Here is a 23,963-nt window from a genome sequence, read left to right as displayed (position 1 = left end):
AGGAACAAAGCTGGAGGCATCACACTCCCTGATTTCAAAATATACTACAAAGCTATAGTAACCAAAACAGCATGGTACTGGCACAAAACAGGCACACAGATCAATGGAACAGAACTGAGAGCCCAGAAATAAACCCACACATCTATGGACAGCTAATTTTCAACAAAGGAGCCAAAAACATACAGTGGAGAAAGGAAAGTCTCTTCAATAAATGGTGTTGGAAAAACTGGACAGCCACATGCAAAAAAATGAAAGTAGACCATTATCTTATACCCTACACAAAAATTAACTCAAAATGGATTAAAGACTTGAACGTAAGACCTGAAACCATGAAACTTCTAGGAAAAAACATAGGCAGTATGTTCTTCGACATCGGTCTTAGCAACATATTTTCAAGTACAGTGTCTGATTGGGCAAGGGAAACAATAGAAAAAATAAACAAATGGAACTACGTCAAACTAAAGCTTCTGCACAGCAAAGGAAACCATCAAGAAAACAAAAAGACAACCTAACAATTGGGAGAAGATATTTGCAAACTATATATCTAGTAAAGTGTTAATCTCCAAAATATATAAAGACTTCATACATGTCAACAACAAAAAAACTAACAACCCAATTAAAACATGGGCAAAAGAGCTGAAGAGACATTTCTCCAAAGAAGATATACAGATGGCCAACAGACACATGAAAAGATGTTCAACATCATTAACTATCAGGGAAATACACATCAAAACTACAATGAGATATCACCTCACACCCGTCAGAATGGCTATAATTAACAACACAGGAAACAACAAGTGTTGGGGAGGATGTGGAGAGAAGGGAACTCGCATACACTGCTAGTGGGAGTGCAAACTGGTGCAGCCACTATGGAAAAGAGTATGGAGATTCCTCAAAAAATTAAGAATAGAACTATCATACGATCTAGCTATTCCACTGCTGGGTATTTATCCAAAGAACTTGAAAACACCAATGCATAAAGATACATGCATCCCTGTGTTCATTGCAGCGTTATTCACAATAGCCAAGACTTGGAAGCAACCTAAGTGCCCATCAAGGGACGAATGGATGAAGAAGCTGTGGTATATATACACAATGGAATACTACTCAGCCATAAGAAACGATGAAATCCAGCCATTTGTGACAACATGGATGGACATTGAGGGTATTATGCAAAGTGAAATAAGTCAGAGGGAGAAGGTCAAATACTGTATGATCTTACTCATAAGTAGAAGATAAAAACAACAAACAAACACACACATAGAGACAGAAATTGGATTGGTGGTTACGAGAGGGGAAGAAGGGAGGGAGGAGGGCGACAGGGATGATTAAGGCACATGTGTGTGGTGATGGATTGTAATTAGCATTTTGGTGGTGAACAGGATGTAATCTATGCAGAAATAGAAGTATAATGATGTACATCTGAAATTTATACAATGTTATAAAGCAATGTTACCGCAATAAAAAATAAATAAATAAATAATGAATAAATAAATAAATAAAAACACTGATTCAAAGAGATGTCTGTACCCCCATGCTCCTTGCAGCTTTATTCACAATAGCCAACACACGGAACCAACCTAAGTGTCCATCAATGGATGAATGGATAAAGAAAATGTTGGACTGGAATATTATTTGGCCATAAAAAAGAAGGAAATTCTGCCGTTTGCGACAACATGGATGGACCTTGAGGGCATTATGCTAAGTGAAATAAGTCAGACAGAGAAAGACAAATACTGTATGTTCTCACTTATTTGTGGAATCTAAAAAAGCCAAACACACCAGGGGTTAGGGGGGTGGGGGAAATGGGGAGATGCTGGTCAAAGTGTACAAACTTTCAGTTATAAGATGCGTAAGTTCTGGGGAGCTAATGTCCAGCACGCTGACTGTAGTTAACAATACTCTATTATATACTTGAAAGTTAAGAGAGTAAATCATAAGCAGTATCACCACACACAAAAAAATGGTAATTATGTGAGGTGATGGAGGTGTTAACTAACTTTATTGTGGTGATAATTTCACAATGTATCAAGTCATCCCATTGTACACCTTAAACTTACATATGTTATATGTCAGTAATATCTCAATAAAGTCAGGAAAAAAAGAAAACAGATTACCAGCTCATGCACATGAACTGCTACTGTGTACTCAGCACCTCAAGTCCATTTCCTCACGTGCTTTTCACACTCTCTCTCTCTGGTAGGTACTGTTGTTATCCCCATTTTACAGATGAAGAATTGAAGTCTTAGAGAAATTAAGGAGCGATCACCAGTTAGTAGGATCTATCTGATCCAGGACTGGGTTCTTACCCCCTATTATATACTTAGGACTTCTTACAGGTGAGTGGTGAGGTTGGTATAATCCTTGTACATTATGTGAAATACTTATTTAACATCTGCACTGGAAAAACAGAAACTCATTCAAACCAATTTTTTTTTATTGATGTTTTAATGGTTTCTAACATTGTGAAATTTTGGGTTGTACACTTTTGTTTGTCCATCACCATATATATGACTCCCTTCACCCCTTGTGCCCACCCCCCACATCCCACCCCACTGCCCCTGGTAACCACAGTCCAGTTTTCTCTGTCCATGTGTTGGTTTATATTCCACATATGAGTGAGATCATACAGTGTTTGTCTTTCTCTTTCTGGCTTATTTCACTTAACATAATATGCTCCAGGCCCATCCATGTTGTTGCAAATGGGACGATTTTGTCTTTTTTTATGGCTGAGTAGTATTCCATTGTATATATATATCACATCTTCTTAATCCAATCGTCAGTCGAGGGACACTTAGGTTGCTTCCACTTCTTGGCTATGGTGAATAATGCTGCAATGAACATAGGGGTGCATAAGCCTCTTTGGATTGTTGATTTCAGGTGCGTTGGATAGATTCCCAGTAGTGGGATGGCTGGATCATAGGGCATCTCTATTTTTAATTCTTTGAGGAATCTCCATACCGTTTTCCATAGAGGCTGCACCAATTTGCATTCCCACCAGCTGTGTATGAGGGTTCCTGTTTCTCCACATCCTCTCCAACATTTGTTGTTTTTTGTCTTGGTGATTATAGCCATTCTAACGGGCGTGAGGTGGTATCTTAGTGTTGTTTTGATTTGCATTTCCCTGATGATTAGTGATGTTGAGCATCTTTTCATGTGCCTATTGGCCATCTGTATATCTTCTTTGGAGAAGTGTCTGTTCATTTCCTCTGCCCATTTTTTGATCAGGTTGTTTGTTTTTTTGTTGTTCAGTTGTGTGAGTTCTTTATCAACCCCTTGTCTGATGTATGTTTTGCAAATATTCTCTCCCAGCTGGTGGGTTGTCTGTTCATCTCGATTCTGGTTTCATTTGTCTTATAAAAGCTCTTTAATCTGATAAAGTCCCACTTGTTTATTTTTTCTTTAGTTTCCCTAGTCTGGGTAGGCATGTCATCCGAAAAGATTCCTTTAAACCCAATGTCAAATAGTGTGTTGCCTATATTTTCTTCTATGAGTTTTATAGTTTCAGGTCTCACCTTCAGGTCTTTGATCCATTTTGAGTTAATTTTTGTGAATGGCGATAGCACATGGTCCACTTTCATTCTTTTGCATGTGGCTGTCCAGTTTTCCCAACACCATTTATTGAAGAGACTTTCCTTTCTCCATTGCATGTTCTTAGCACCTTTTTCAAAAATTAGCTGTCCGTATATGTGTGGTTTTATTTCTGGGCTTTCAATTCTGTTCCATTGATCTGTGTGTCTGTTTTTGTACCAGTACCATGCTGTTTTGATTACTATTGCTTTGTAGTATGTTTTGAAGTCAGGGATTGTGATGCCTCCTGCTTTGTTCTTTTTTTTTTAGGATTTCTTTAGCTATTCGGGGTCTTTTGTTGCCCCATATAAATTTTAGTATTCTTTTTTCTATTTCTGTGAAGAATGTCATTGGGATTCTGATTGGGATTGCATTGAATCTGTAGATTGCTTTAGGTAATATAGACATTTTAACTATGTTTATTCTTCCAATCCACGTGCATGGGATATCTTTCCATTTCTTTATGTCATCATGGATTTCTTTCAATAATGTCTTGTAGTTCTCATTGTATAGGTCCTTCACCTCCTTGGTAAGATTTATTCCTAGGTATTTTATTCTTTTTGATGCAATTGTAAATGGTATTACCTTTTTGAGCTCTCTTTCTGTTAGTTCATTATTAGCATATAGAAATGCAACTGATTTTTGTAGATTGATTTTGTACCCTGCAACTTTGCTGTAGTTGTTGATTGTTTCTAATAGTTTTCCAACAGATTCTTTAGGGTTTTCTATATATAAAATCATGTCATCTGCAAATAGTGAGAGTTTCACTTCTTCGTTACCTATTTGGATTCCTTTTATTCCTTTTTCTTGCCTAATTGCTCTGGCCAAAACCTCCAGTATTATGATGAACAGGAGTGGTGACAGTGGGCAGCCCTGCCTCGTTCCTGTTCTCAGAGGAATGGCTTTCAGTCTTTCCCCGTTGAGTATGATGTTGGCTGTGGGTTTGTCATATATGGCCTTTATTATGCTGAGATACTTTCCTTCTATTCCCATTTTGTTGAGAGTTTTTATCATAAATGGATGTTGTATCTTGTCAAATGCCTTCTCTGCGTCTATTGAGATGATCATGTGGTTTTTATTCTTTGTTTTGTTGATGTGATGTATCATGTTGATTGATTTGCGGATGTTGAACCATCCCTCCATCCCTGGTATAAATCCCACTTGATCACGGTGTATGATCTTTTTAATGTATTGTTGTATTCGGTTTGCCAATATTTTGTTGAGGATTTTTGCATCAATGTTCATCAGCGATATTGGCCTGTAATTTTCTTTCTTTGTATTGTCTTTGTCTGGTTTTGGTATCAGGGTGATGTTGGCCTCGTAGAATGATTTAGGAAGTGTTCCATCTTCCTCTATTTTTTGGAATAGTTTGAGAAGGATGGGTATTAAATCTTCTTTGAATGCTTGGTAAAATTCACTGGAGAAACCATCTGGTCCTGGACTTTTATTTTTTGGGAGGTTTTTGATTACTATTTCAATCTCTTTACTTGTGATTGGTCTATTCAGATTCTCCATTTCTTCTTGGTTCAATTTTGGGAGGTTGTATAAGTCTAAGAATTTATCCATTTCTTCTAGATTGTCCAATTTGTTGGCATATAATTTCTCATAGTATTCTCTTATAATCCTCTGTATTTTCATAGTATCTGTTGTAATTTCTCCTCTTTCATTTCTAATTTTATTTACTTGAGCCTTTTCTCTTTTTTTCTTAGTAAGCCTGGCTAAGGGTTTGTCTATTTTGTTTATCTTCTTGAAGAACCAACTCTTTGTTTCATTAATCCTTTCTACTGTTTTTTTGGTCTCAATTTCATTTATTTCTGCTCTGATTTTTATTATTTCTCTCCTTCTGCTGGCTTTGGGCTTTGTTTGTTCTTCTTTTTCTAGTTCTGTTAGGTGTAATTTAAGGTTGCCTATTAGGGCTTTTTCTTGTTTGTTAAGGTGTGCTTGTATCGCTATGAGTTTCCCTCTCAGGACCGCTTTTGCTGCATCCCATATGGTTTGATATGGCATATTATCATTTTCGTTTGTTTCCAGATAGTTTTTGATTTCTCCTTTAATTTCATCAATGATCCATTGGTTGTTCAGTAGCATGTTGTTTAATCTCCACATTTTTGTCACTTTCCCAGTTTTTTTTTCATGGTTCATTTCCAGTTTCATAGCCTTATGGTCTGAAAAGATGCCTTTTATGATTTCAATCTTCTTAAATTTATTGAGGCTTGCTTTGTTTCCCAACATATGGTCTATCCTAGAGAATGTTCCATGCGCGCTTGAGAAGAATGTGTAGTCAACTGTTTTTGGATGGAGTGCTCTGTGTATGTCTACTAGGTCCATCTCGTCCAGTTTTTCATTTAAGTCTACTATTTCTTTATTGACTTTTTGTCTGGATGATCTATCCATTGCTGTAAGTGGGGTGTTAAGATCCCCTACTATTATTGTGTTGTTGTTGATTTCTCCTTTTAGGTTTGTTAATAGTTGCTTTATGTACATTGGTGCTCCTATGTTGGGTGCATATATATTTATAAGTGATATGTCTTCTTGATGGAGTGTCCCTTTTATCATTATATATTTCCTTTCTTTGTCTTTCTTAACCTGTTTTATCTTGAAGTCTACTTTGTCTGATATGAGTATGGCAACACCTGCTTTCTTTTGTTTGCCATTAGCTTGGAGTATTGTCTTCCATCCTTTCACTCTGAGCCTGTGCTTGTCTTTAGTGCTAAGATGTGTTTCCTGAAGGCAGCATATTGTTGGGTCTTGCTTTTTAATCCATCCTGCCACTCTGTATCTTTTTATTGGAGAGTTCAATCCATTTACATTTAGGGTAATTATTGATATATGAGGGCTTAATGTTGCTGTTTTGTCACTTATTTTCTGGTTCTTTTGCATTTCCTTTGTTTCTTGTCCCATTTGTTTTGGACTGCCAATTCAGTTTGGTTGTTCTGTCTTATGACTCTTCTAGTTTTCTCTTTGTTTATCATATGAGGTTTTGTTTTGATTATTTGTTTAGTGGTTACCTTGAGGTTTGGGCAAAAAATCTTGTTATGAGATAGTCCATTATCTGATAGCCTCCTATTTCCTTATACTAAGTCAATTCAGTCACTTTCCTCTTCCCCTTCTAAGTTGCTCTTGTTATACCTTATTCTATCTTGTGTTGTGGCTGTGTGTTTACAGTGATGAGGTTAAATTTATTTTTGGTGAATTTCTTCCTTTGATCTTTGAATTTAGTATTTAAGTGGTTGCTAACCTATTCCAGTAAAGATCTACTGTTTTTCTGAGTTTGTCTACCTACCTTTCTCCTTGCTCCAAGCTTTCTGTTCCCTTTCTCTTCTTTTTTTCAGGCCTGAGGGCCTTCTTGAGTATTTCTTGTAGTGGGGGTCTCGTGGCCATGAACTCCCTTAGCTTTTGTTGATCTGGGAGAGTTACTATGTCTCCATCATATTTGAAGGATATTTTTGCTTGATAGAGTATTCTTGGCTGAAAGTTTTTGTCTTTCAGTATTTTGAATATATCATTCCAGTCTCTCCTAGCCTGTAAAGTTTCTGTTGAGAAATCCGCTAGAGCCTGATGGGAGTTCCTTTGTACGTTATTTTTTGTTTTTGTCTAGCTGCCCTTAATATGGTTTCTTTGTCGTTGACCCTGGCTAGCCTTACCACTAGGTGTCGTGGTGAAGGCCTTTGTCTGTTAATATATATAGGTGTCCTGTTGGCTTCGCTTACTGGTATTTCCTGCTCCTTCCCCAGATTTGGGAAATTCTCAGCTATTATTTCCTTGAATAGGCTCTCTGTTCCTCTTTCCCTCTCCTCTCCCTCAGGAATACCTATAATTCTTATGTTACATTTTCTAATAGAGTCAGATATTTCTCGGAGTCTTTCTTCATTTCTTTTTAGTCTTAGTTCTCTCTCCTCTTCCATCTGGAGTATATCTGTATTCCTATCCTCTAAGGTTCTAATTCTTTCCTCCATATTGTCAGCTCTGTTCTTTAGAGATTCCAGATTCTCCTTTATCTCCTCCATTGTGTTCTTCATCTCCATCAGCACTGATTGGTTTTTCTTTATGATTTCAATCTCTTTTGTGAAGAAACTCCTAATCTCATTGAATTGTTTGTCTGTGTTGTCTCGTATTTCGTTGAGTGTTTTTTTTTTATTGATATTTTAATGGTTTCTAACATTGTGAAATTTTGGGTTGTACATTTTTGTTTGTCCATCACCCCATATATGACTCCCTTCACCCCTTGTGCCCACCCCCCACCCCCACTTCCCGGGTAACCACAGTCCAGTTTTCTCTGTCCATGTGTTGGTTTATATTCCACATATGAGTGAGATCATACAGTGTTTGTCTTTCTCTTTCTGGCTTATTTCACTTAACATAATACGCTCCAGGCCCATCCATGTTGTTGCAAATGGGACGATTTTGTCTTTTTTTTTGGCTGAGTAGTATTCCATTGTATATATATATACCACATTTTCTTAATCCAATCGTCAGTCGAGGGACACTTAGGTTGCTTCCACTTCTTGGCTATGGTGAATAATGCTGCAATGAACATAGGGGTGCATAAGCCTCTTTGGATTGTTGATTTCAGGTGCGTTGGATAGATTCCCAGTAGTGGGATGGCTGGATCATAGGGCATCTCTATTTTTAATTCTTTGAGGAATCTCCATACCGTTTTCCATAGAGGCTGCACCAATTTGCATTCCCACCAGCTGTGTATGAGGGTTCCTGTTTCTCCACATCCTCTCCAACATTTGTTGTTTTTTGTCTTGGTGATTATAGCCATTCTAATGGGCGTGAGGTGGTATCTTAGTGTTGTTTTGATTTGCATTTCCCTGATGATTAGTGATGTTGAGCATCTTTTCATGTGCCTATTGGCCATGTGTATATCTTCCTTGGAGAAGTGTCTGTTCATTTCCTCTGCCCATTTTTTGATCGGGTTGTTTGTTTTTTTGTTGTTCAATTGTGTGAGTTCTTTATATATTATGGAGATCAACCCCTTGTCAGATGTATGTTTTGCAAATATTCTCTCCCAGCTGGTTGGTTGTTTGTTCATCTTGATTCTGGTTTCATTTGTCTTATAAAAGCTCTTTAGTCTGATAAAGTCCCACTTGTTTATTTTTTCTTTAGTTTCCCTAGTCTGGGTAGGCATGTCATCCGAAAAGATTCCTTTAAACCCAATGTCAAATAGTGTGTTGCCTATATTTTCTTCTATGAGTTTTATAGTTTCAGGTCTCACCTTCAGGTCTTTGATCCATTTTGAGTTAATTTTTGTGAATGGCGATAGCACATGGTCCACTTTCATTCTTTTGCATGTGGCTGTCCAGTTTTCCCAACACCATTTATTGAAGAGACTTTCCTTTCTCCATTGCATGTCCTTAGCACCTTTGTCGAAAATTAGCTGTCCGTATATGTGTGGTTTTATTTCTGGGCTTTCAATTCTGTTCCATTGATCTGTGTGTCTGTTTTTGTACCAGTACCATGCTGTTTTGATTACTATTGCTTTGTAGTATGTTTTGAAGTCAGGAATTGTGATGCCTCCTGCTTTGTTCTTTTTCTTTAGGATTTCTTTAGCTATTCGGGGTCTTTTGTTGCCCCATATAAATTTTAGTATTCTTTTTTCTATTTCTGTGAAGAATGTCATTGGGATTCTGATTGGGATTGCATTGAATCTGTAGATTGCTTTAGGTAATATAGACATTTTAACTATGTTTATTCTTCCAATCCACGTGCATGGGATATCTTTCCATTTCTTTATGTCATCGTAGATTTCCCTCAATAATGTCTTGTAGTTCTCATTGTATAGGTCCTTCACCTCCTTGGTAAGATTTATTCCTAGGTATTTTATTCTTTTTGATGCAATTGTAAATGGTATTACCTTTTTGAGCTCTCTTTCTGTTAGTTCATTATTAGCATATAGAAATGCAACTGATTTTTGTAGATTGATTTTGTACCCTGCAACTTTGCTGTAGTTGTTGATTGTTTCTAACAGTTTTCCAACAGATTCTTTAGGGTTTTCTATATATACAATCATGTCATCTGCAAATAGTGAGAGTTTCACTTCTTCGTTACCTATTTGGATTCCTTTTATTCCTTTTTCTTGCCTAATTGCTCTGGCCAAAACCTCCAGTACTATGTTGAACAGGAGTGGTGAGAGTGGGCAGCCCTGCCTCGTTCCTGTTCTCAGAGGAATGGCTTTCAGTCTTTCCCCGTTGAGTACGATGTTAGCTGTGGGTTTGTCATATATGGCCTTTATTATGTTGAGGTACTTTCCTTCTATTCCCATTTTATTGAGAGTTTTTATCATAAATGGATGTTGTATCTTGTCAAATGCCTTCTCTGCGTCTATTGAGACGATCATGTGGTTTTTATTCTTTGTTTTGTTGATGTGATGTATCACGTTGATTGATTTGCGGATGTTGAACCATCCCTGCGTCTCTGGTATAAATCCCACTTGATCATGGTGTATGATCTTTTTAATATATTGTTGTATTCGGTTTGCCAATATTTTGTTGAGGATTTTTGCATCAATGTTCATCAGCGATATTGGCCTGTAATTTTCTTTCTTTGTATTGTCTTTGTCTGGTTTTGGTATCAGGGTGATGTTGGCCTCATAGAATGATTCAGGAAGTGTTCCATCTTCCTCTATTTTTTGGAATAGTTTGAGGAGGATGGGTATTAAATCTTCTTTGAATGTTTGGTAAAATTCACTGGAGAAGCCATCTGGTCCTGGACTTTTATTTTTTGGGAGGTTTTTGATTACTGTTTCAATCTCTTTACTTGTGATTGGTCTATTCAGATTCTCCATTTCTTCTTGGTTCAGTTTTGGGAGGTTGTATAAGTCTAAGAATTTATCCATTTCTTCTAGATTGTCCAATTTGTTGGCATATAATTTCTCATAGTATTCTCTTATAATCCTCTGTATTTCCATGGTATCCGTTGTAATTTCTCCTCTTTCATTTCTAATTTTATTTACTTGAGCCTTTTCTCTTTTTTTCTTAGTTAGCCTGGCTAAGGGTTTGTCTATTTTGTTTATCTTCTCGAAGAACCAACTCTTTGTTTCATTAATCCTTTCTACTGTTTTTTTGGTCTCAATATCATTTATTTCTGCTCTGATTTTTATTATTTCTCTCCTTCTGCTAGCTTTGGGCTTTGTTTGTTCTTCTTTTTCTAGTTCTGTTAGGTGTAATTTAAGGTTGCCTATTAGGGCTTTTTCTTGTTTGTTAAGGTGGGCTTGTATCGCTATGAGTTTCCCTCTCAGGACCGCTTTTGCTGCGTCCCATATGGTTTGATATGGCATGTTATCATTTTCGTTTGTTTCCAGATAGTTTTTGATTTCTCCTTTAATTTCATCAATGATCCATTGGTTGTTCAGTAGCATGTTGTTTAATCTCCACATTTTTGTCACTTTCCCAGTTTTTTTTCCTGGTTCATTTCCAGTTTCATAGCCTTGTGGTCTGAAAAGATGCTTGTTATGATTTCAATCTTCTTAAATTTATTGAGGCTTGCTTTGTTTCCCAACATATGGTATATCCTAGAGAATGTTCCATGCGCGCTTGAGAAGAATGTGTAGTCAGCTGTTTTTGGGTGGAGTGCTCTGTATATGTCTACTAGGTCCATCTCGTCCAGTGTTTCATTTAAGTCTAATATTTCTTTATTAACTTTTTGTCTGAATGATCTATCCATTGCTGTAAGTGGGGTGTTAAGATCCCCTACTATTATTGTGTTGTTGTTGATTTCTCCTTTTAGGTTTGTTAATAGTTGTTTTATGTACATTGGTGCTCCTATGTTGGGTGCATATATATTTATAAGTGATATGTCTTCTTGATGGAGTGTCCCTTTTATCATTATATATTTCCCTTCTTTGTCTTTCTTAACCTGTTTTATCTTGAAGTCTACTTTGTCTGATATGAGTATGGCAACACCTGCTTTCTTTTGTTTGCCATTAGCTTGGAGTATTGTCTTCCATCCTTTCACTCTGAGCCTGTGCTTGTCTTTAGTGCTAAGATGTGTTTCCTGAAGGCAGCATATTGTTGGGTCTTGCTTTTTAATCCATCCTGCCACTCTGTATCTTTTGATTGGAGAGTTCAATCCATTTACATTTAGAGTAATTATTGAAATATGAGGGTTGAATGTTGCTGTTTTGTCACTTATTTTCTGGTTCTTTTGCATTTCCTTTGTTTCTTGTCCCATTTGTTTTGGACTGCCAATTCAGTTTGGTTGTTCTGTCTTATGATTCTTCTAGTTTTCTCTTTGTTTATCATATGTGGTTTTAATTTGATTATTTGTTTAGTGGTTACCTTGAGGTTTGGGCGAAAAATCTTCTGTATGAGATAGTCCATTATCTGATAGCCTCCTATTTCCTTATACTAAGTCAATTCAGTCACTTTCCTCTTCCCCTTCTAAGTTGCTCTTGTTATACCTTATTCTATCTTGTGTTGTGGCTGTGTGTTTACAGTGATGAGGTTAAATTTATTTTTGGTGAATTTCTTCCTTTGATCTTTGAGTTTAGTATTTAAGTGGTTGCTAACCTATTCCGGTAAAGATCTACTATTTCTCTGATTTTGTCTACCTACTTTTCTCCTTACTCCAAGCTTTGTGTTCCCTTTCTCTTCTTGTTTTCAGGCCTGAGGGCCTTCTTGAGTATTTCTTGTAGTGGCGGTCTCGTGGCCATGAACTCCCTTAGCTTTTGTTTATCTGGGAGAGTTACTATTTCTCCATCATATTTGAAGGATATTTTTGCTGGATAGAGTATTCTTGGCTGAAAGTTTTTGTCTTTTAGTATTTTGAATATATCATTCCAGTCTCTTCTAGCCTGAAAAGTTTCTGTTGAGAAATCCGCTGAGAGCCTGATGGGAGTTCCTTTGTACGTTATTTTTTGTTTTTGTCTAGCTGCCCTTAATATTGTTTCTTTGTCGTTGACCCTGGCTAGCCTTACCACTAGGTGTCGTGGTGAAGGCCTTTGTCTGTTAATATATATAGGAGTCCTGTTGGCTTCGCTTACTGGTATTTCCTGCTCCTTCCCCAGATTTGGGAAATTCTCAGCTATTATTTCCTTGAATAGGCTCTCTGTTCCTCTTTCCCTCTCCTCTCCCTCAGGGATACCTATAATTCTTATGTTACATTTTCTAATAGAGTCCGATATTTCTCGGAGTCTTTCTTCATTTCTTTTTAGTCTTAGTTCTCTCTCTTCTTCCATCTGGAGTATATCTGTATTCCTATCCTCTAAAGTACTAATTCTTTCCTCCATATTGTCAGCTCTGTTCTTTAAAGATTCCAGATTCTCCTTTATCTCCTCCATTGTGTTCTTCATCTCCATCAGCCCTGATAGGTTTTTCTTTATGATTTCAATCTCTTTTGTGAAGAAACTCCTAATCTCATTTAATTGTTTGTCTGTGTTGTCTCGTATTTCGTTGAGTGTTTTTATGATAGCTATTTTGAAATCTCTGTCATTTAGTTTATGGATTTCTGTGTCTTCGGGGTTGATTTCTGGGTGCTTGTCATTTTGTTTCTGGTCTGGTGATTTCATATATTTTTGCATTGTGGTTCCTGTGTTGGTTTTGATTTTCCTCATCCTGGAAGTCTCTGGTTGCAATTTCCACCTGCCGCCACTGTCTGGTGGTAAAGGGCTGTGTAGTCTAAGCCCCCTGCGCTCTGCCCCAGTTTTTCTGCTGCGATCCGCAGTTTTGTTTTGTTTTGTTTTGTTTCTTTTCCCCACTGCGATCCACGGGTCCAGTCCAGTTTATTCAGGTCTGCCTCGGACCGCTAGATCTGGTCGAGCTGCAGACTCCGGGTTGCGGGGAGGGGGGAGCTCTCTCTTTTGCCCTCTGGGTCCCTGATGTGGGAGGCTTCTCGTTTGCCCCTCTTTATCCGCTCTCTGGGTTGCTCAGATGTTGATGGTAGCCCTGTGGCTCCTCTGAGCCCTCTGTGCGGGAGTTTCCCACTGGCTGAGAGAGCCCGAAGAGCTACAGTTTCCCGCCGAGGGCCGCCCCTCCCCCCTCTCTGGGAGCCGCGCGGACCGGATCGCTGATCTGATGGGGAGGGAGCGGAGTTCTCCTTACCTCTCCCCACTTCCTCCGGGGGCCCAGCACGTTCCGCTCTCAGATGTGCGGCAGTGTGGATCCCTCCACTCCAGCTTTTCACTGTCTGGGATTCCGTTGTTGGACTGTGGCTGTTACTTTTGTTGTATCTTGTGGGGGAAGAATTCACGGGAAAGCTCACTCCGCCATGATGCTGACGTCACTCCCGAGAGGTTTGTTTTTTAATGTAGCCCGTTCAGCATCCTGCCCTGTGCGAGTCCTGGTCTGCCCCGGGGGACGCTCCCGCCGGCGCTCAGTACGGGCGATTGGCGTCTTTGGGCCGCTTCAGCTGCACCTTGAGCCTCTTCATGCCGATCTGGAAGCCGTTCATGGCCCGGATCTTTGTTGAGTGTTTTTATGATAGCTATTTTGAAATCTCTGTCATTTAGTTTATGGATTTCTGTGTCTTCGGGGTTGATTTCTGGATGCTTGTCATTTTGTTTCTGGTCTGGTGATTTCATATATTTTTGCATTGTGGTTCCTGTGTTGGTTTTGTTTTTCCTCATCCTGGAAATCTCTGGTTGCAATTTCCACCTGCTGCCACTGTCTGGTGGTAAAGGGCTGTGTGGTCTAAGCCCCCTGTGCTCTGCCCCGGTTTTTCTGCTGTGATCCGCAGTTTTGTTTTTTTTCCCCGCTGCGATCCACTGGTCCAGTCATTTGATCTGGTCTGCCGCGGATCGCTTGGTCTGGTCTGTCGCGGGTCACTTGGTCTGGTCTGCCAGGATCGCTAGGTCTGGTCTAGTCGGTTGAGCTGCAGAGTCCGGTTTGTGGGGAGGGGGGAGCTCTCTCTTTTGCCCTCTGGGTCCCTGATGTGGGAGGCTTCTCGTTTGCCCCTCTTTATCCGCTCTCTGGGTTGCTCAGATGTTGATGGTAGCCCTGTGGCTCCTCTGAGTCCTCTGTGCCAGAGTTTCCCACTGGCTGAGAGAGTCCGAAGAGCCACGGTTTCCCCGCCGAGGGCCGCCCCTCCCCCCTCTCTGGGAGCCGCGTGGACTGGGATCGCTGATCTGATGGGAAGGGAGAGGAGTTCTCCTTACCTCTCCCCACTTCCTCCGGGGGCCCAGCACGTTCTGCTCTCAGACGTGCGGCAGTGTGGATCCCTCCGCTCTAGCTTTTCACTGTCTGGGATTCCGTTGTTGGTCTGTGACTGTTCCTTTTGTTGTATCTTGTCGGGGGAAGAGTTCATGGGAAAGCTCACTCCGCCATGATGCTGACGCCCCAAACCAATTTTTTTTAAAGGGAGATTCACTGTATGTGAAGTTCAGGCTACATATATTTATATCCTCCCCTAGACAAAAAGTAGGGGACTCTTCAATGAATGTGTTGAACAATGCTATTGGCGGTAGTGAAGGTTTACAGTGTGGATGATGGGATCCCAGAGGGAAGCCGTACTCTTCCTGGCACTGGGAAGCTCTCAGCTCCAAGGCTGGCTCCTCATCCATTCACCCTGACACAAGGCCTGACCTACACTGGGCTACCCATGGGCATGCCACTCAGTGAGAGAGCTTGTGGAGAAACTCACCCGCAGCAGCTAGCCAGCCCTTAGAACTTAGCCTGATCACTAGCCATGAGGAGAACCAGCAGTCTTAAAGAGAAAGGTGAGATAAACTGAGGCCCTGACTCCAGAGAAACCAAATAAAATTCAGAAAAAAGAAGAGAACCCAAAATAAAATCTCTAATAACCCCAGAGAGTTTTGAGAGTATAGTACATCCATAAACAAGAAGGAGTTGCTATGCAAAAGGCATAGAAAATAAGAACCCTATTAGATTTTTAAAATATGATCACCAAAATTAGAAATTAAATAGGACTAAACATAAGGTTTAAAAAATCCCCCAGAGCCTAGGGGGTAAAAAAAGGACCAAAAACTGAGACAAAAATAAAAATATACATAAAGGGAAAGAAATGAAAAATTAGGCCCAGTCACTGAGGTCTATCATCTAATTGGTAAGTGTCCCCCAGAGAGATGAGAGGAAGTAAACTATGAAGCTATGAAGAAGGGACTTTCCCAGAGTTGAGATGCACATGGCTTTGGATTTAAAAGACCCACTGAGTACCCAGCACTATAAATGAGAAAAGACTCAAATCTAGATACACCCTTGTAAAACCATTTTCAGAAAGAAAATATCAAATCTTTAAGAGACAAAAACTTGTCACCTATGAAGGAAAAGAATCAAATCCACTTCAAACCTAATACCAGCAACATTGAATGTTAGAAGGGTCAACCTTCCCAGTGTCTGAGGGAGCACTGTGTCAGCCTAAATTCTATAGCCCACCAAGCCATCCGTCAGTGGGATGGCAGAGGAAAGATTTTCAGATATGCAAGGACTCAGAAAGCTTACCTCCTCTAAGCCCTTTCTTAGCAAGTAATTTGAGGATATTGTCCAGCAAAATAAAGAAAACAAGAAAGAAGATGACAAAGGGTTAGGAACAAGTGGCCTTCTTCACAGAGGAGCCGTGAAAGGCGGTTCCCGATGGAGCTGTGCCACCCACCCAGAGGGCAAAGAGCCAGAGCTGGAGCAGAGGCAAAAGCTCCAGGAGGGATAGCCTTGGGAAGAAGGACCATCTGCAGAGAAAGCAGGACTGAAAAAACTAGATAAAGCAAAAGGAAAAAGGAGAAAGGCAACAAGAAACTCAAGGAAAACAACACGCTGCACAAGAAAGTCACGGGCCGCATAGGAAACAAACTGGGATATGGCAGGTTTGCAGCATCAAAGCTTCGAGGAGTCGTCAGGAAAGAGACTCCATTTGACCTTGCTGCTAGGACTGTGCTCCTTGCACGGATGACCCCTCTAGGATCCTGTTAAACCGGTCCGGGAGAAGTAATTCCAGCACAGACAATCCGTCCGCACCCCAGACAATATTACACAGTCATAAAAATGTAAACCCATTTAATGGGAGTTAAATTCTTAAAGTCAATGGATGAAAAAGCACAGAAGACCTCATTGTGGATGCAGAGAGAAGGTGACTATTGATGACCTAACTGGGTAAAAGTAAAGACGTGATTGATAACAGAATGGATGTGACAGGGAGAGAGGAGAGGTGGCAAAAGGAGAGAGGTACTGATTCCATGTCTTATAGAGTAGAGAGGAAGAGATACTGTCCATATTTCATGGAATACCATACAGACATTTAAGTATATTCTTTACAGTTACAATGGTAACTCAATTATTTTAAAAAGAGTAAGTCATCAATCATTAGGCAGTGAGTAATGAGGCAGTGCAGCACAAGCTCAACCTTCATCTTTCATATGGTGACGGCACAGAGCGTCTAAAGTGAGTAGATCAAGAAGTAAGAGAGAAGTGAATCATGTAGAGTTATGGGTGTTAGACATCAGCAAAACTGAAACCAGAAAACGTTCAAGAGAGGCTGTCTCTGAGAGGTGATGGGAAAGGTCGGCGTAAGAGATTAGACAAGAATGAAAAGCTCAACATTCAACTAAAAGCAAAGAAAGGAGCCAATATTGATATGAATGTGGAAATGCAACTTTCACCGGAAACCTGTCAGGAACTGAAGCAGATTTCTCTGTTTGTTTCCTTACACACACACATACGGAACTTTTCTCTGCCTCCTACCATCTGCTTACTCTCAGTCTCTGCTTCCTCATAGCTTCAACATGCCGGGACCCCTTGTATCAGTCAGGATGCAGAGAGGAAAGAGACCAGACCCTGATGAATAAGAGATTCTTTTTTTTTTCTTGTTATGTGACCTTGGGCATTTAAAAAAAAATTATTTTATTGAGGTCACATTGGTTTATAACATTGTGTAAATTTCAGGTGTACGTTATTATATTTCAGCTTCTGTATTGACTATATTGTGTTCACCACCAATAGTCTAGTTTTTATCCTTCACCATACATATGTGCCCCTTTACCCCTTTCACCCTCCACCCCAGCCTCTTCCTCTCTGGTAACTATTAATCTGTTCTTGTTATCTATGTGTTTGTTTGTTCATCTGCCACATATGAGTGAGATCATACGGTATTTGTCTTTCTCTGTCTAACTTATTTCCCTTAACATAATACCCTCAAGGTCCATCTATGAATTTGCAAATGGCACAGTTTTGACTTTTTTTATGGCTGAGTAGTATTCCATTGTGTATATATACCACATCTTCTTTACCCAGTCATTCATTGATGGGCACTTGGGTTGCTTCCACGTCTTGGCTATCGTGAATAATGCTGTGATGAACATAGAGGTGCATAGATTTTTTTTGAATTATTGATTTCATGTTCTTTGGATAAATACCCAGTAGTGGGATAGCTGGATCATATGGTATTTCTATTTTTAATTTTTTGAGAAATCTCCGTACTGTTTTCCATAGTGGCTGCACCAGTTTGCATTCTTGTCAGAGGAGAGGCCAGGTGAAGGGAAGCCAGTGAGGCCTGGAGCAGCACGCTGGGGCCAGCAGCGGTAGGGAGCCCATCACCCCTAAGCCTGCAAGCTGAGGTGGGAATAGTCAGGGAACTTAGAGAGAGGGCCGGGCGGAGGGAGGGCTGCCCTGGACGGGCTGAGACCTTGGAGAGGAATGAACTGCTGCTGACCACAACAGGTGGGAGGGAGCAAGAGCAAGAAAGATCCCGCCTCTCTCCCCTCCCACCTAAGGGTAGGGGGCCCAGTCTCCCAGGTCGAGGCCAGCAGAGAGAGTGGCCAGGAGGCTTGGAGGGGTAAATGGAGACTATCGGACAGACCTTTGTGGCCTGGCTACACCTTGAGGCTTCTTTCTATATACCCCTCTGTTACATCCCATCATGGGCCAGGCTACGGATTAGCTGCCCTTGGGTCACTGCCTGGTTCAATCAGCTATATTGGAAATGGCTGGGGGTGAGGGATTGGGAAACGAACCGGAAACATCCCTGCTCTGGATGGAGCCGCTTCACCTGTTGGCAGATCTAGAACAGAGCAAACATGCGTGTGTGTATAGCATATAAATGAAGCACTAGCCATTGTAACGTTGTAATTGGTTTGCTTCAGGGCTCAAATGCCTCAGGGCTCAAATGCCTCAGGGCTCAAACGCTTATTGAGATCCGCCTGTGATCCAGGCGTGGTAAAACACTTTATTATTCTCTCATCTACTCTTCGAAGCTCCTCTGTAAGTAGGCCCGATTATTACTCCTACCTTACAGAGGAAGAGGTCACACAAGCAGAGGTTGGTGCCCAGTGATAGTAAGTGGTGGGGGCTGGATTTCACCCTGCCCAGGCACTCAGACTCCAGACCTGAGCTACTGACCATGATTCTTGCTACATCTGAGAGAAACAAAATAAAAATTAACATTCGTCTTTGAAAAGGCCTTATCTTTGGGGACAGTTTTCTCCTTCCCATCAGCATGTCCAAAAGTAATGCTATAGCAGCACTACAGTTATCCAAGATTAGGGAAAACTGGGTGAAGGGTATATGGGATCTTGCCAGATTATTTCTTACAACTGAATGTGAATCTCCACTTATCTCAGAACAAAGTTAAACAAATGTTATTGTAGCAGCATCAACTACCATTTATTCATCAACTTCAACTCAACACTGGGCATCTCCTGTGTTCCAGGCCCTCTTCTAGGTGCTGGGGCTCCAGCAGAGAACAGACAGAACTCCCTACCCTCATGGGGCGGGCATTCTCAAGGAAGTTGGCTTGTCCAAAGCTTCACTCGGTCAGGTTGCTTTTAATCCAAGTTATTAAACACCTGCTCTTTACATAAATATCAGTTGCAAAGCACTCACTTCCTCATGCCCCATGAAGTAAGTCTGATTAGGTTTCCCTGGGCTACTTGACAAGACTCATGATACTGGTGAATATCAAGCCTCGTCTCAAATGGTAAAGAAATGAGTCATTCTTTCTCAACACTCTAGTGTTTAGAATACCTGGAAAATTTAAAACACCGCCTCCACACGTGCTTGGAAAGTCTAACTCCCTTCTCTTTCGTGCTCATCTGTGCTCTAGGCTACCAAAAGCCTCCGAGAACAAAGCGGTGGACACAATTGGTTGTCGTGGAGATGATGAGGATGTGATCAATGGATTGCAAACCCTGGCTAGTGCTCCCAAAGAAAGATGTTGCTCTCCACCATTCCAGTGTCCTAGAGATGCAAGACATCGGGGAAGAAGATGCAACCGGCAGACAGAAAACAGCAGCCATCAAAGCGCTGAGGGAGCACTTCCAGTCATCTCTGTCCCAGCTCCAAGTTTTTCTCCATGATGGCCTGTAACAGCACGTCCATTGAGACTTACGAATACTTGCTGCGGAATGGGAGCAATTTGTTGGATTTTGGGGTGACCGCAGCTCCCGCCCCCCTCAGGACATCCTTGGCAATAATCATGATGCTGATGGTTGTGGTCGGATTCCTTGGCAACGCTGTCGTCTGCATCATCGTGTATCAGAGGCCAGCCATGCGCTCTGCCATCAACCTGTTGCTGGCCACGCTGGCCTTCTCCGACATCATGCTGTCCTTATGCTGCCTGCCCTTCACCGCTGTCACCCTGATCACCGTCCACTGGCACTTTGGGAATTACTTTTGCCGGCTCTCGGCCACACTTTACTGGTTTTTTGTCCTGGAGGGCGTGGCCATCCTGCTCATCATCAGCGTGGACCGCTTTCTCATCATTGTCCAACGCCAGGACAAGCTGAACCCACGGAGGGCCAAGGCGATCATCGCCATCTCCTGGGCTCTGTCTTTCTGTGTCTCTGCTCCCTTGCTTGCAGGCTGGACGTTCGTGGAGGTGCCTGCGCGGGCCCCTCAGTGCGTGCTGGGCTACACCGAGTTCCCTGCCGACCGTGCCTATGTGGTGACGCTGGTGGTGGCTGTGTTCTTCGTGCCCTTTGGCGTCATGCTGTGCTCCTACCTGTGCATCCTCCACACGGTCCGGAAGAACGCCATCCGTGTCCACAACCAGTCCGACAGCCTGGACCTGCGACAGCTCACCAGGGCTGGCCTGCGGCGGCTCCAGCGGCAACAGCAGGTCAGCGTGGACTTGAGCTTCAAAACCAAGGCCTTCACCACCATCCTGATCCTCTTCGTGGGCTTCTCGCTCTGCTGGTTGCCGCACTCGGTCTACAGCCTCCTGTCTGTGTTCAGCAGGAGGTTCTACTGCAGCTCCTCCTTCTACACCACTAGCTCCTGCGTCCTCTGGCTCAGCTACCTCAAGTCTGTCTTCAACCCCATCGTCTACTGCTGGAGAATCAAAAAATTCCGCGAGGCCTGCGTAGAATTGCTGCCCCAGAGCTTCCAAATCCTCCCCAGAGTGCCTGAGCGCATCCGAAGGAGAATCCAGCCAAGCACCGTCTATGTGTGCAATGAAAACCAGTCTGCTGTTTAGGGGAGAGGCAGGAGGACCACGCAGTGGGCTCCAGGACCGAGCTTGTCTGTCCTTCCGCCCTGCTTCCTGGCGCTGTAGTTGCAGTCAGCATTTTGTGGTGGTGATTTAAGCGCAAAGGTACTCATTTGTTACCAGATGAGCTGCAGCTCCCAAGTTTGCAAGATGAATTGTTTTTATTTCTTATCGCAGAAGAACAGTGTGGGGGTCTGATGCAACTGGAAGGTAGTTAAGACAAAGTAGGAACGGGTGGGGGAGTGCGGAAGCTGGGCAGAAATTTAGGGAGGAGGAGGGGAGCAGGGAGTGAAGTTGGTTGAGTGTGGGACAGGGGGAGGGTTCTGTCTAAGGAGCTCCCTCCACATCTGCTTACGAGAAAGCCGGTGGGGCCATATTCCGAGGTGAGAAACCCAAGTAGGCGTCATCTCATGGGTTATCCTTCACTGTATTCGACGCCAGCATTCTTCAGAGGTGTTTATGTTTGTGGTGTATGGGGAAACGTGCAAGCTTCCTTATGTTGGTCATTTCTGACCATGCCAAATCATCCGTTCTATAAACCAAAGTCACGCCAGGGAGCAGTGAGCCCCATGCTTCTTAGTTCCTCCGTATGACACATGGGAGGCCTCAGTGGCTAGAAGCCCAGAGAATGTTTAGGGGCAGCTCAGCTGAAATGGGAAGCCCACTCAAGTTCTCGTGCATGTACCCACCCCTCCTGCCTGGCCCGGCCCACCCGGCCCTGCTCCCTGATGCCCGCCACCCTCCACTCTGCCGTGATAGTCCCTCTGCCCTTCCCTCTTTCCCTCCACTGCTCCCCACGCCTCCCTTTGTTTTCATTCTGTCTGTCCCAGTGCACAGAAAGAACACTCTCCTCCTGTAATTCATCTTCCAGCAAGTGTTTGTGGTGACTTGCTCTCAGTTTCAGCCGTGGTCATGGGCGTTATTGACCTTCCTCTTGCCCCCTGAGGCTGAAGTCCTTGTGAGTCGCAGCAGGGGGGATAATAAACACCCGGCAGGCTGGGGAGCTCTCCACCGAGCCCTGTGTTCCTCCTACCTCGTTCAGATCTGGGAATTTGACTGCTGCCATCTGGGCTGCCTACCTGGCCCCTGGTCCTCCGAGCTGGGCAGGGCTGGGATCTGGGACGGAGCTGCCTAGGGGGACCTTGCTGCTTTTGCCGCATGTACGGCCGCGCTGCCAGGGCCACCCCTACCACCGGGAGCTTCGGAGGTTGGGGGATGATTTCCCTGAATTCAGGGCCCGCCACTGAGTCCATTGAGCTCTCTCTACAGTTTCAGATGTGAAGAGAGTCAGAAATTTAAGGAGAAATTCAGAAAATCTGATTCCAAGTCTAACTCTATCAGGAACTAGTCATGTGAACTTGTTCGTTTCACTTCATGCTCTGGGCCTCAGTTTCCCCATTTGCCAAGCGAGGAAGCAGGTCTAGATGATCTCCAACGTTCCTGTCATCTCTCAAACACTCCGATTCTAGAATGTATATGTTTTCTACTTGTAGTCACCAGATACCCTGCATTCGTTCCTTTATCCATGCAATCAGCATTTGTTAAGTGCCTACTGAATGCAAGGCACTGTGGGGACATAGTGATGACTAAGGCGTGGGCTGTGCCCAAAAGCAGTCGTCCAACTTATCTCAGGATAATCGTAACCCAAATTCCGCCTAAGAGCACAGAAGCTCCCTTTGTATTTCTCCTCTCATTTCCTTTCCAAGGTTGTAGTAAGAGGCCAGCTCTCCATTTTCATGCTCTCTCCCCGGGGTACAGATGGTGACGGAGGCCGGAGAGAGCGTGAATGTCATTTACATTAGTCTAAGCCTAGGGAAGAAAGAGTTTGTCAAGAAAATATTTGACACCTTTTCTCACCAACTCCCCCCTCCTTTTACACCCAGACATGACAGAGACGCTGAGGGTGGGCAATTGGTGTGGGATTGATTGACGTGGGTCCTGTCAATTCTGTGTCCCCAGCGCACCCAGCAAGGCCAGGGTTTGCCTTCAAACCCACGAGGCAGAGCTGCATGGCCTCAGTGGTGTCCAACAGCACAGCCAGACCACCAACGGGACCAGGCCACTGGGCGCCCTCCCCTTAATGTTCTTCAAGAGCCTTGAGCAAAAGAGAAATCACAAATTGAATGAATGAAGGTACCAAAATTCACATCAATCAGTGTTCTTTGATGTATGCTGGACTGTAATATATATGTTTTAAAGTAATAATTTTGTATATATTTTAAATAAAATATTATTGCTCTTTCAGTGTATAAGCCTCTGTTCTTGCCAAAATTAGCACCAAGGCCATGAACAGTAAGCCAAGAATCTGGAGTCCGGCACCTCCTAAGATAAGACAACTTCAGGAAGTCTAGGACCTTAAAGTTACTAACCAAGCTGGAATGACTCATGAAGGACGTTAACGGTAAGACGACAACCAGGAGACTGTTTAACAATGGGGGTCACAACTGGGGTGCCCCGATTTTATTTTTAATCACGGCCCCACTAAGTAACTCCAGCCAGTTAGTCTTCACCTCTGACTCTGTTTGCCACCCTCAGAATTCTCTCAGCATCCTTGACCCTTTGATGAACTTGGCTTTCCTAAGATACTACGTAGATACGGCGTCTTGTTTTCACTTTCTCTTTAGCCCCAGGGTTCACTCAAACCCTGGGCACCTGAATTGTTTCTGTGGGGCCACGGGAGGTGACTGTGGTAATGGCTGCCATGGAGGCCGGCCCCGGCTCCTTGAGAGAGCCTAGCCTCGGAAAATAAGACACGAGTAAGGCTCAGAAGTGTCATCCTAATTCAGACTACCCGTGAAAATCCACCACCTTTTCATCTGGAATCTTGATCCCTGCCGTTGGAGTGAAATAAAAGCAAGGGTTCTCTAGGAACCAACTGTTCTGACAACCGAGATGAGCAACACAAATCGAGATCAATTCCTATTTTGCTATTCGGAGCCCTGAGTGTCTTTTCCCCAACATGATTGACAGCACACGCTTTTTTTGGACTGAAAACTCCACTATGTTAAGTATTTCCGACATTG

General features: G+C 42.4%; 1 protein-coding gene across 1 annotated transcript; it reads left to right on the top strand.

Moving 5' to 3' along the window:
- The first annotated feature begins 19,577 nt into the window (after positions 1-19,577).
- GPR45 (G protein-coupled receptor 45) lies at positions 19,578-21,887 on the top strand. Its single transcript, XM_058534656.1, has one exon. The coding sequence runs from the start codon at positions 19,807-19,809 to the stop codon at positions 20,926-20,928; it is 1,122 nt and encodes a 373-aa protein (XP_058390639.1). The 5' UTR covers positions 19,578-19,806; the 3' UTR covers positions 20,929-21,887.
- Positions 21,888-23,963: the final 2,076 nt, after the last annotated feature.

This window comes from Diceros bicornis, chromosome 40 (genome assembly GCF_020826845.1).
Source record: "Diceros bicornis minor isolate mBicDic1 chromosome 40, mDicBic1.mat.cur, whole genome shotgun sequence".
NCBI classification, from domain to species: Eukaryota; Metazoa; Chordata; class Mammalia; order Perissodactyla; family Rhinocerotidae; genus Diceros; species Diceros bicornis.
The sequence above is the reverse complement of the archived record's forward strand: the minus strand, read 5'-3'. Positions and strand labels throughout refer to the sequence as shown.

What these genes read in the sequence shown, in the direction of transcription:
- GPR45 (XM_058534656.1), top strand. Translation starts at nt 19,807, where the DNA reads ATGATGGCCTGTAACAGCACGTCCATTGAGACTTACGAATACTTGCTG.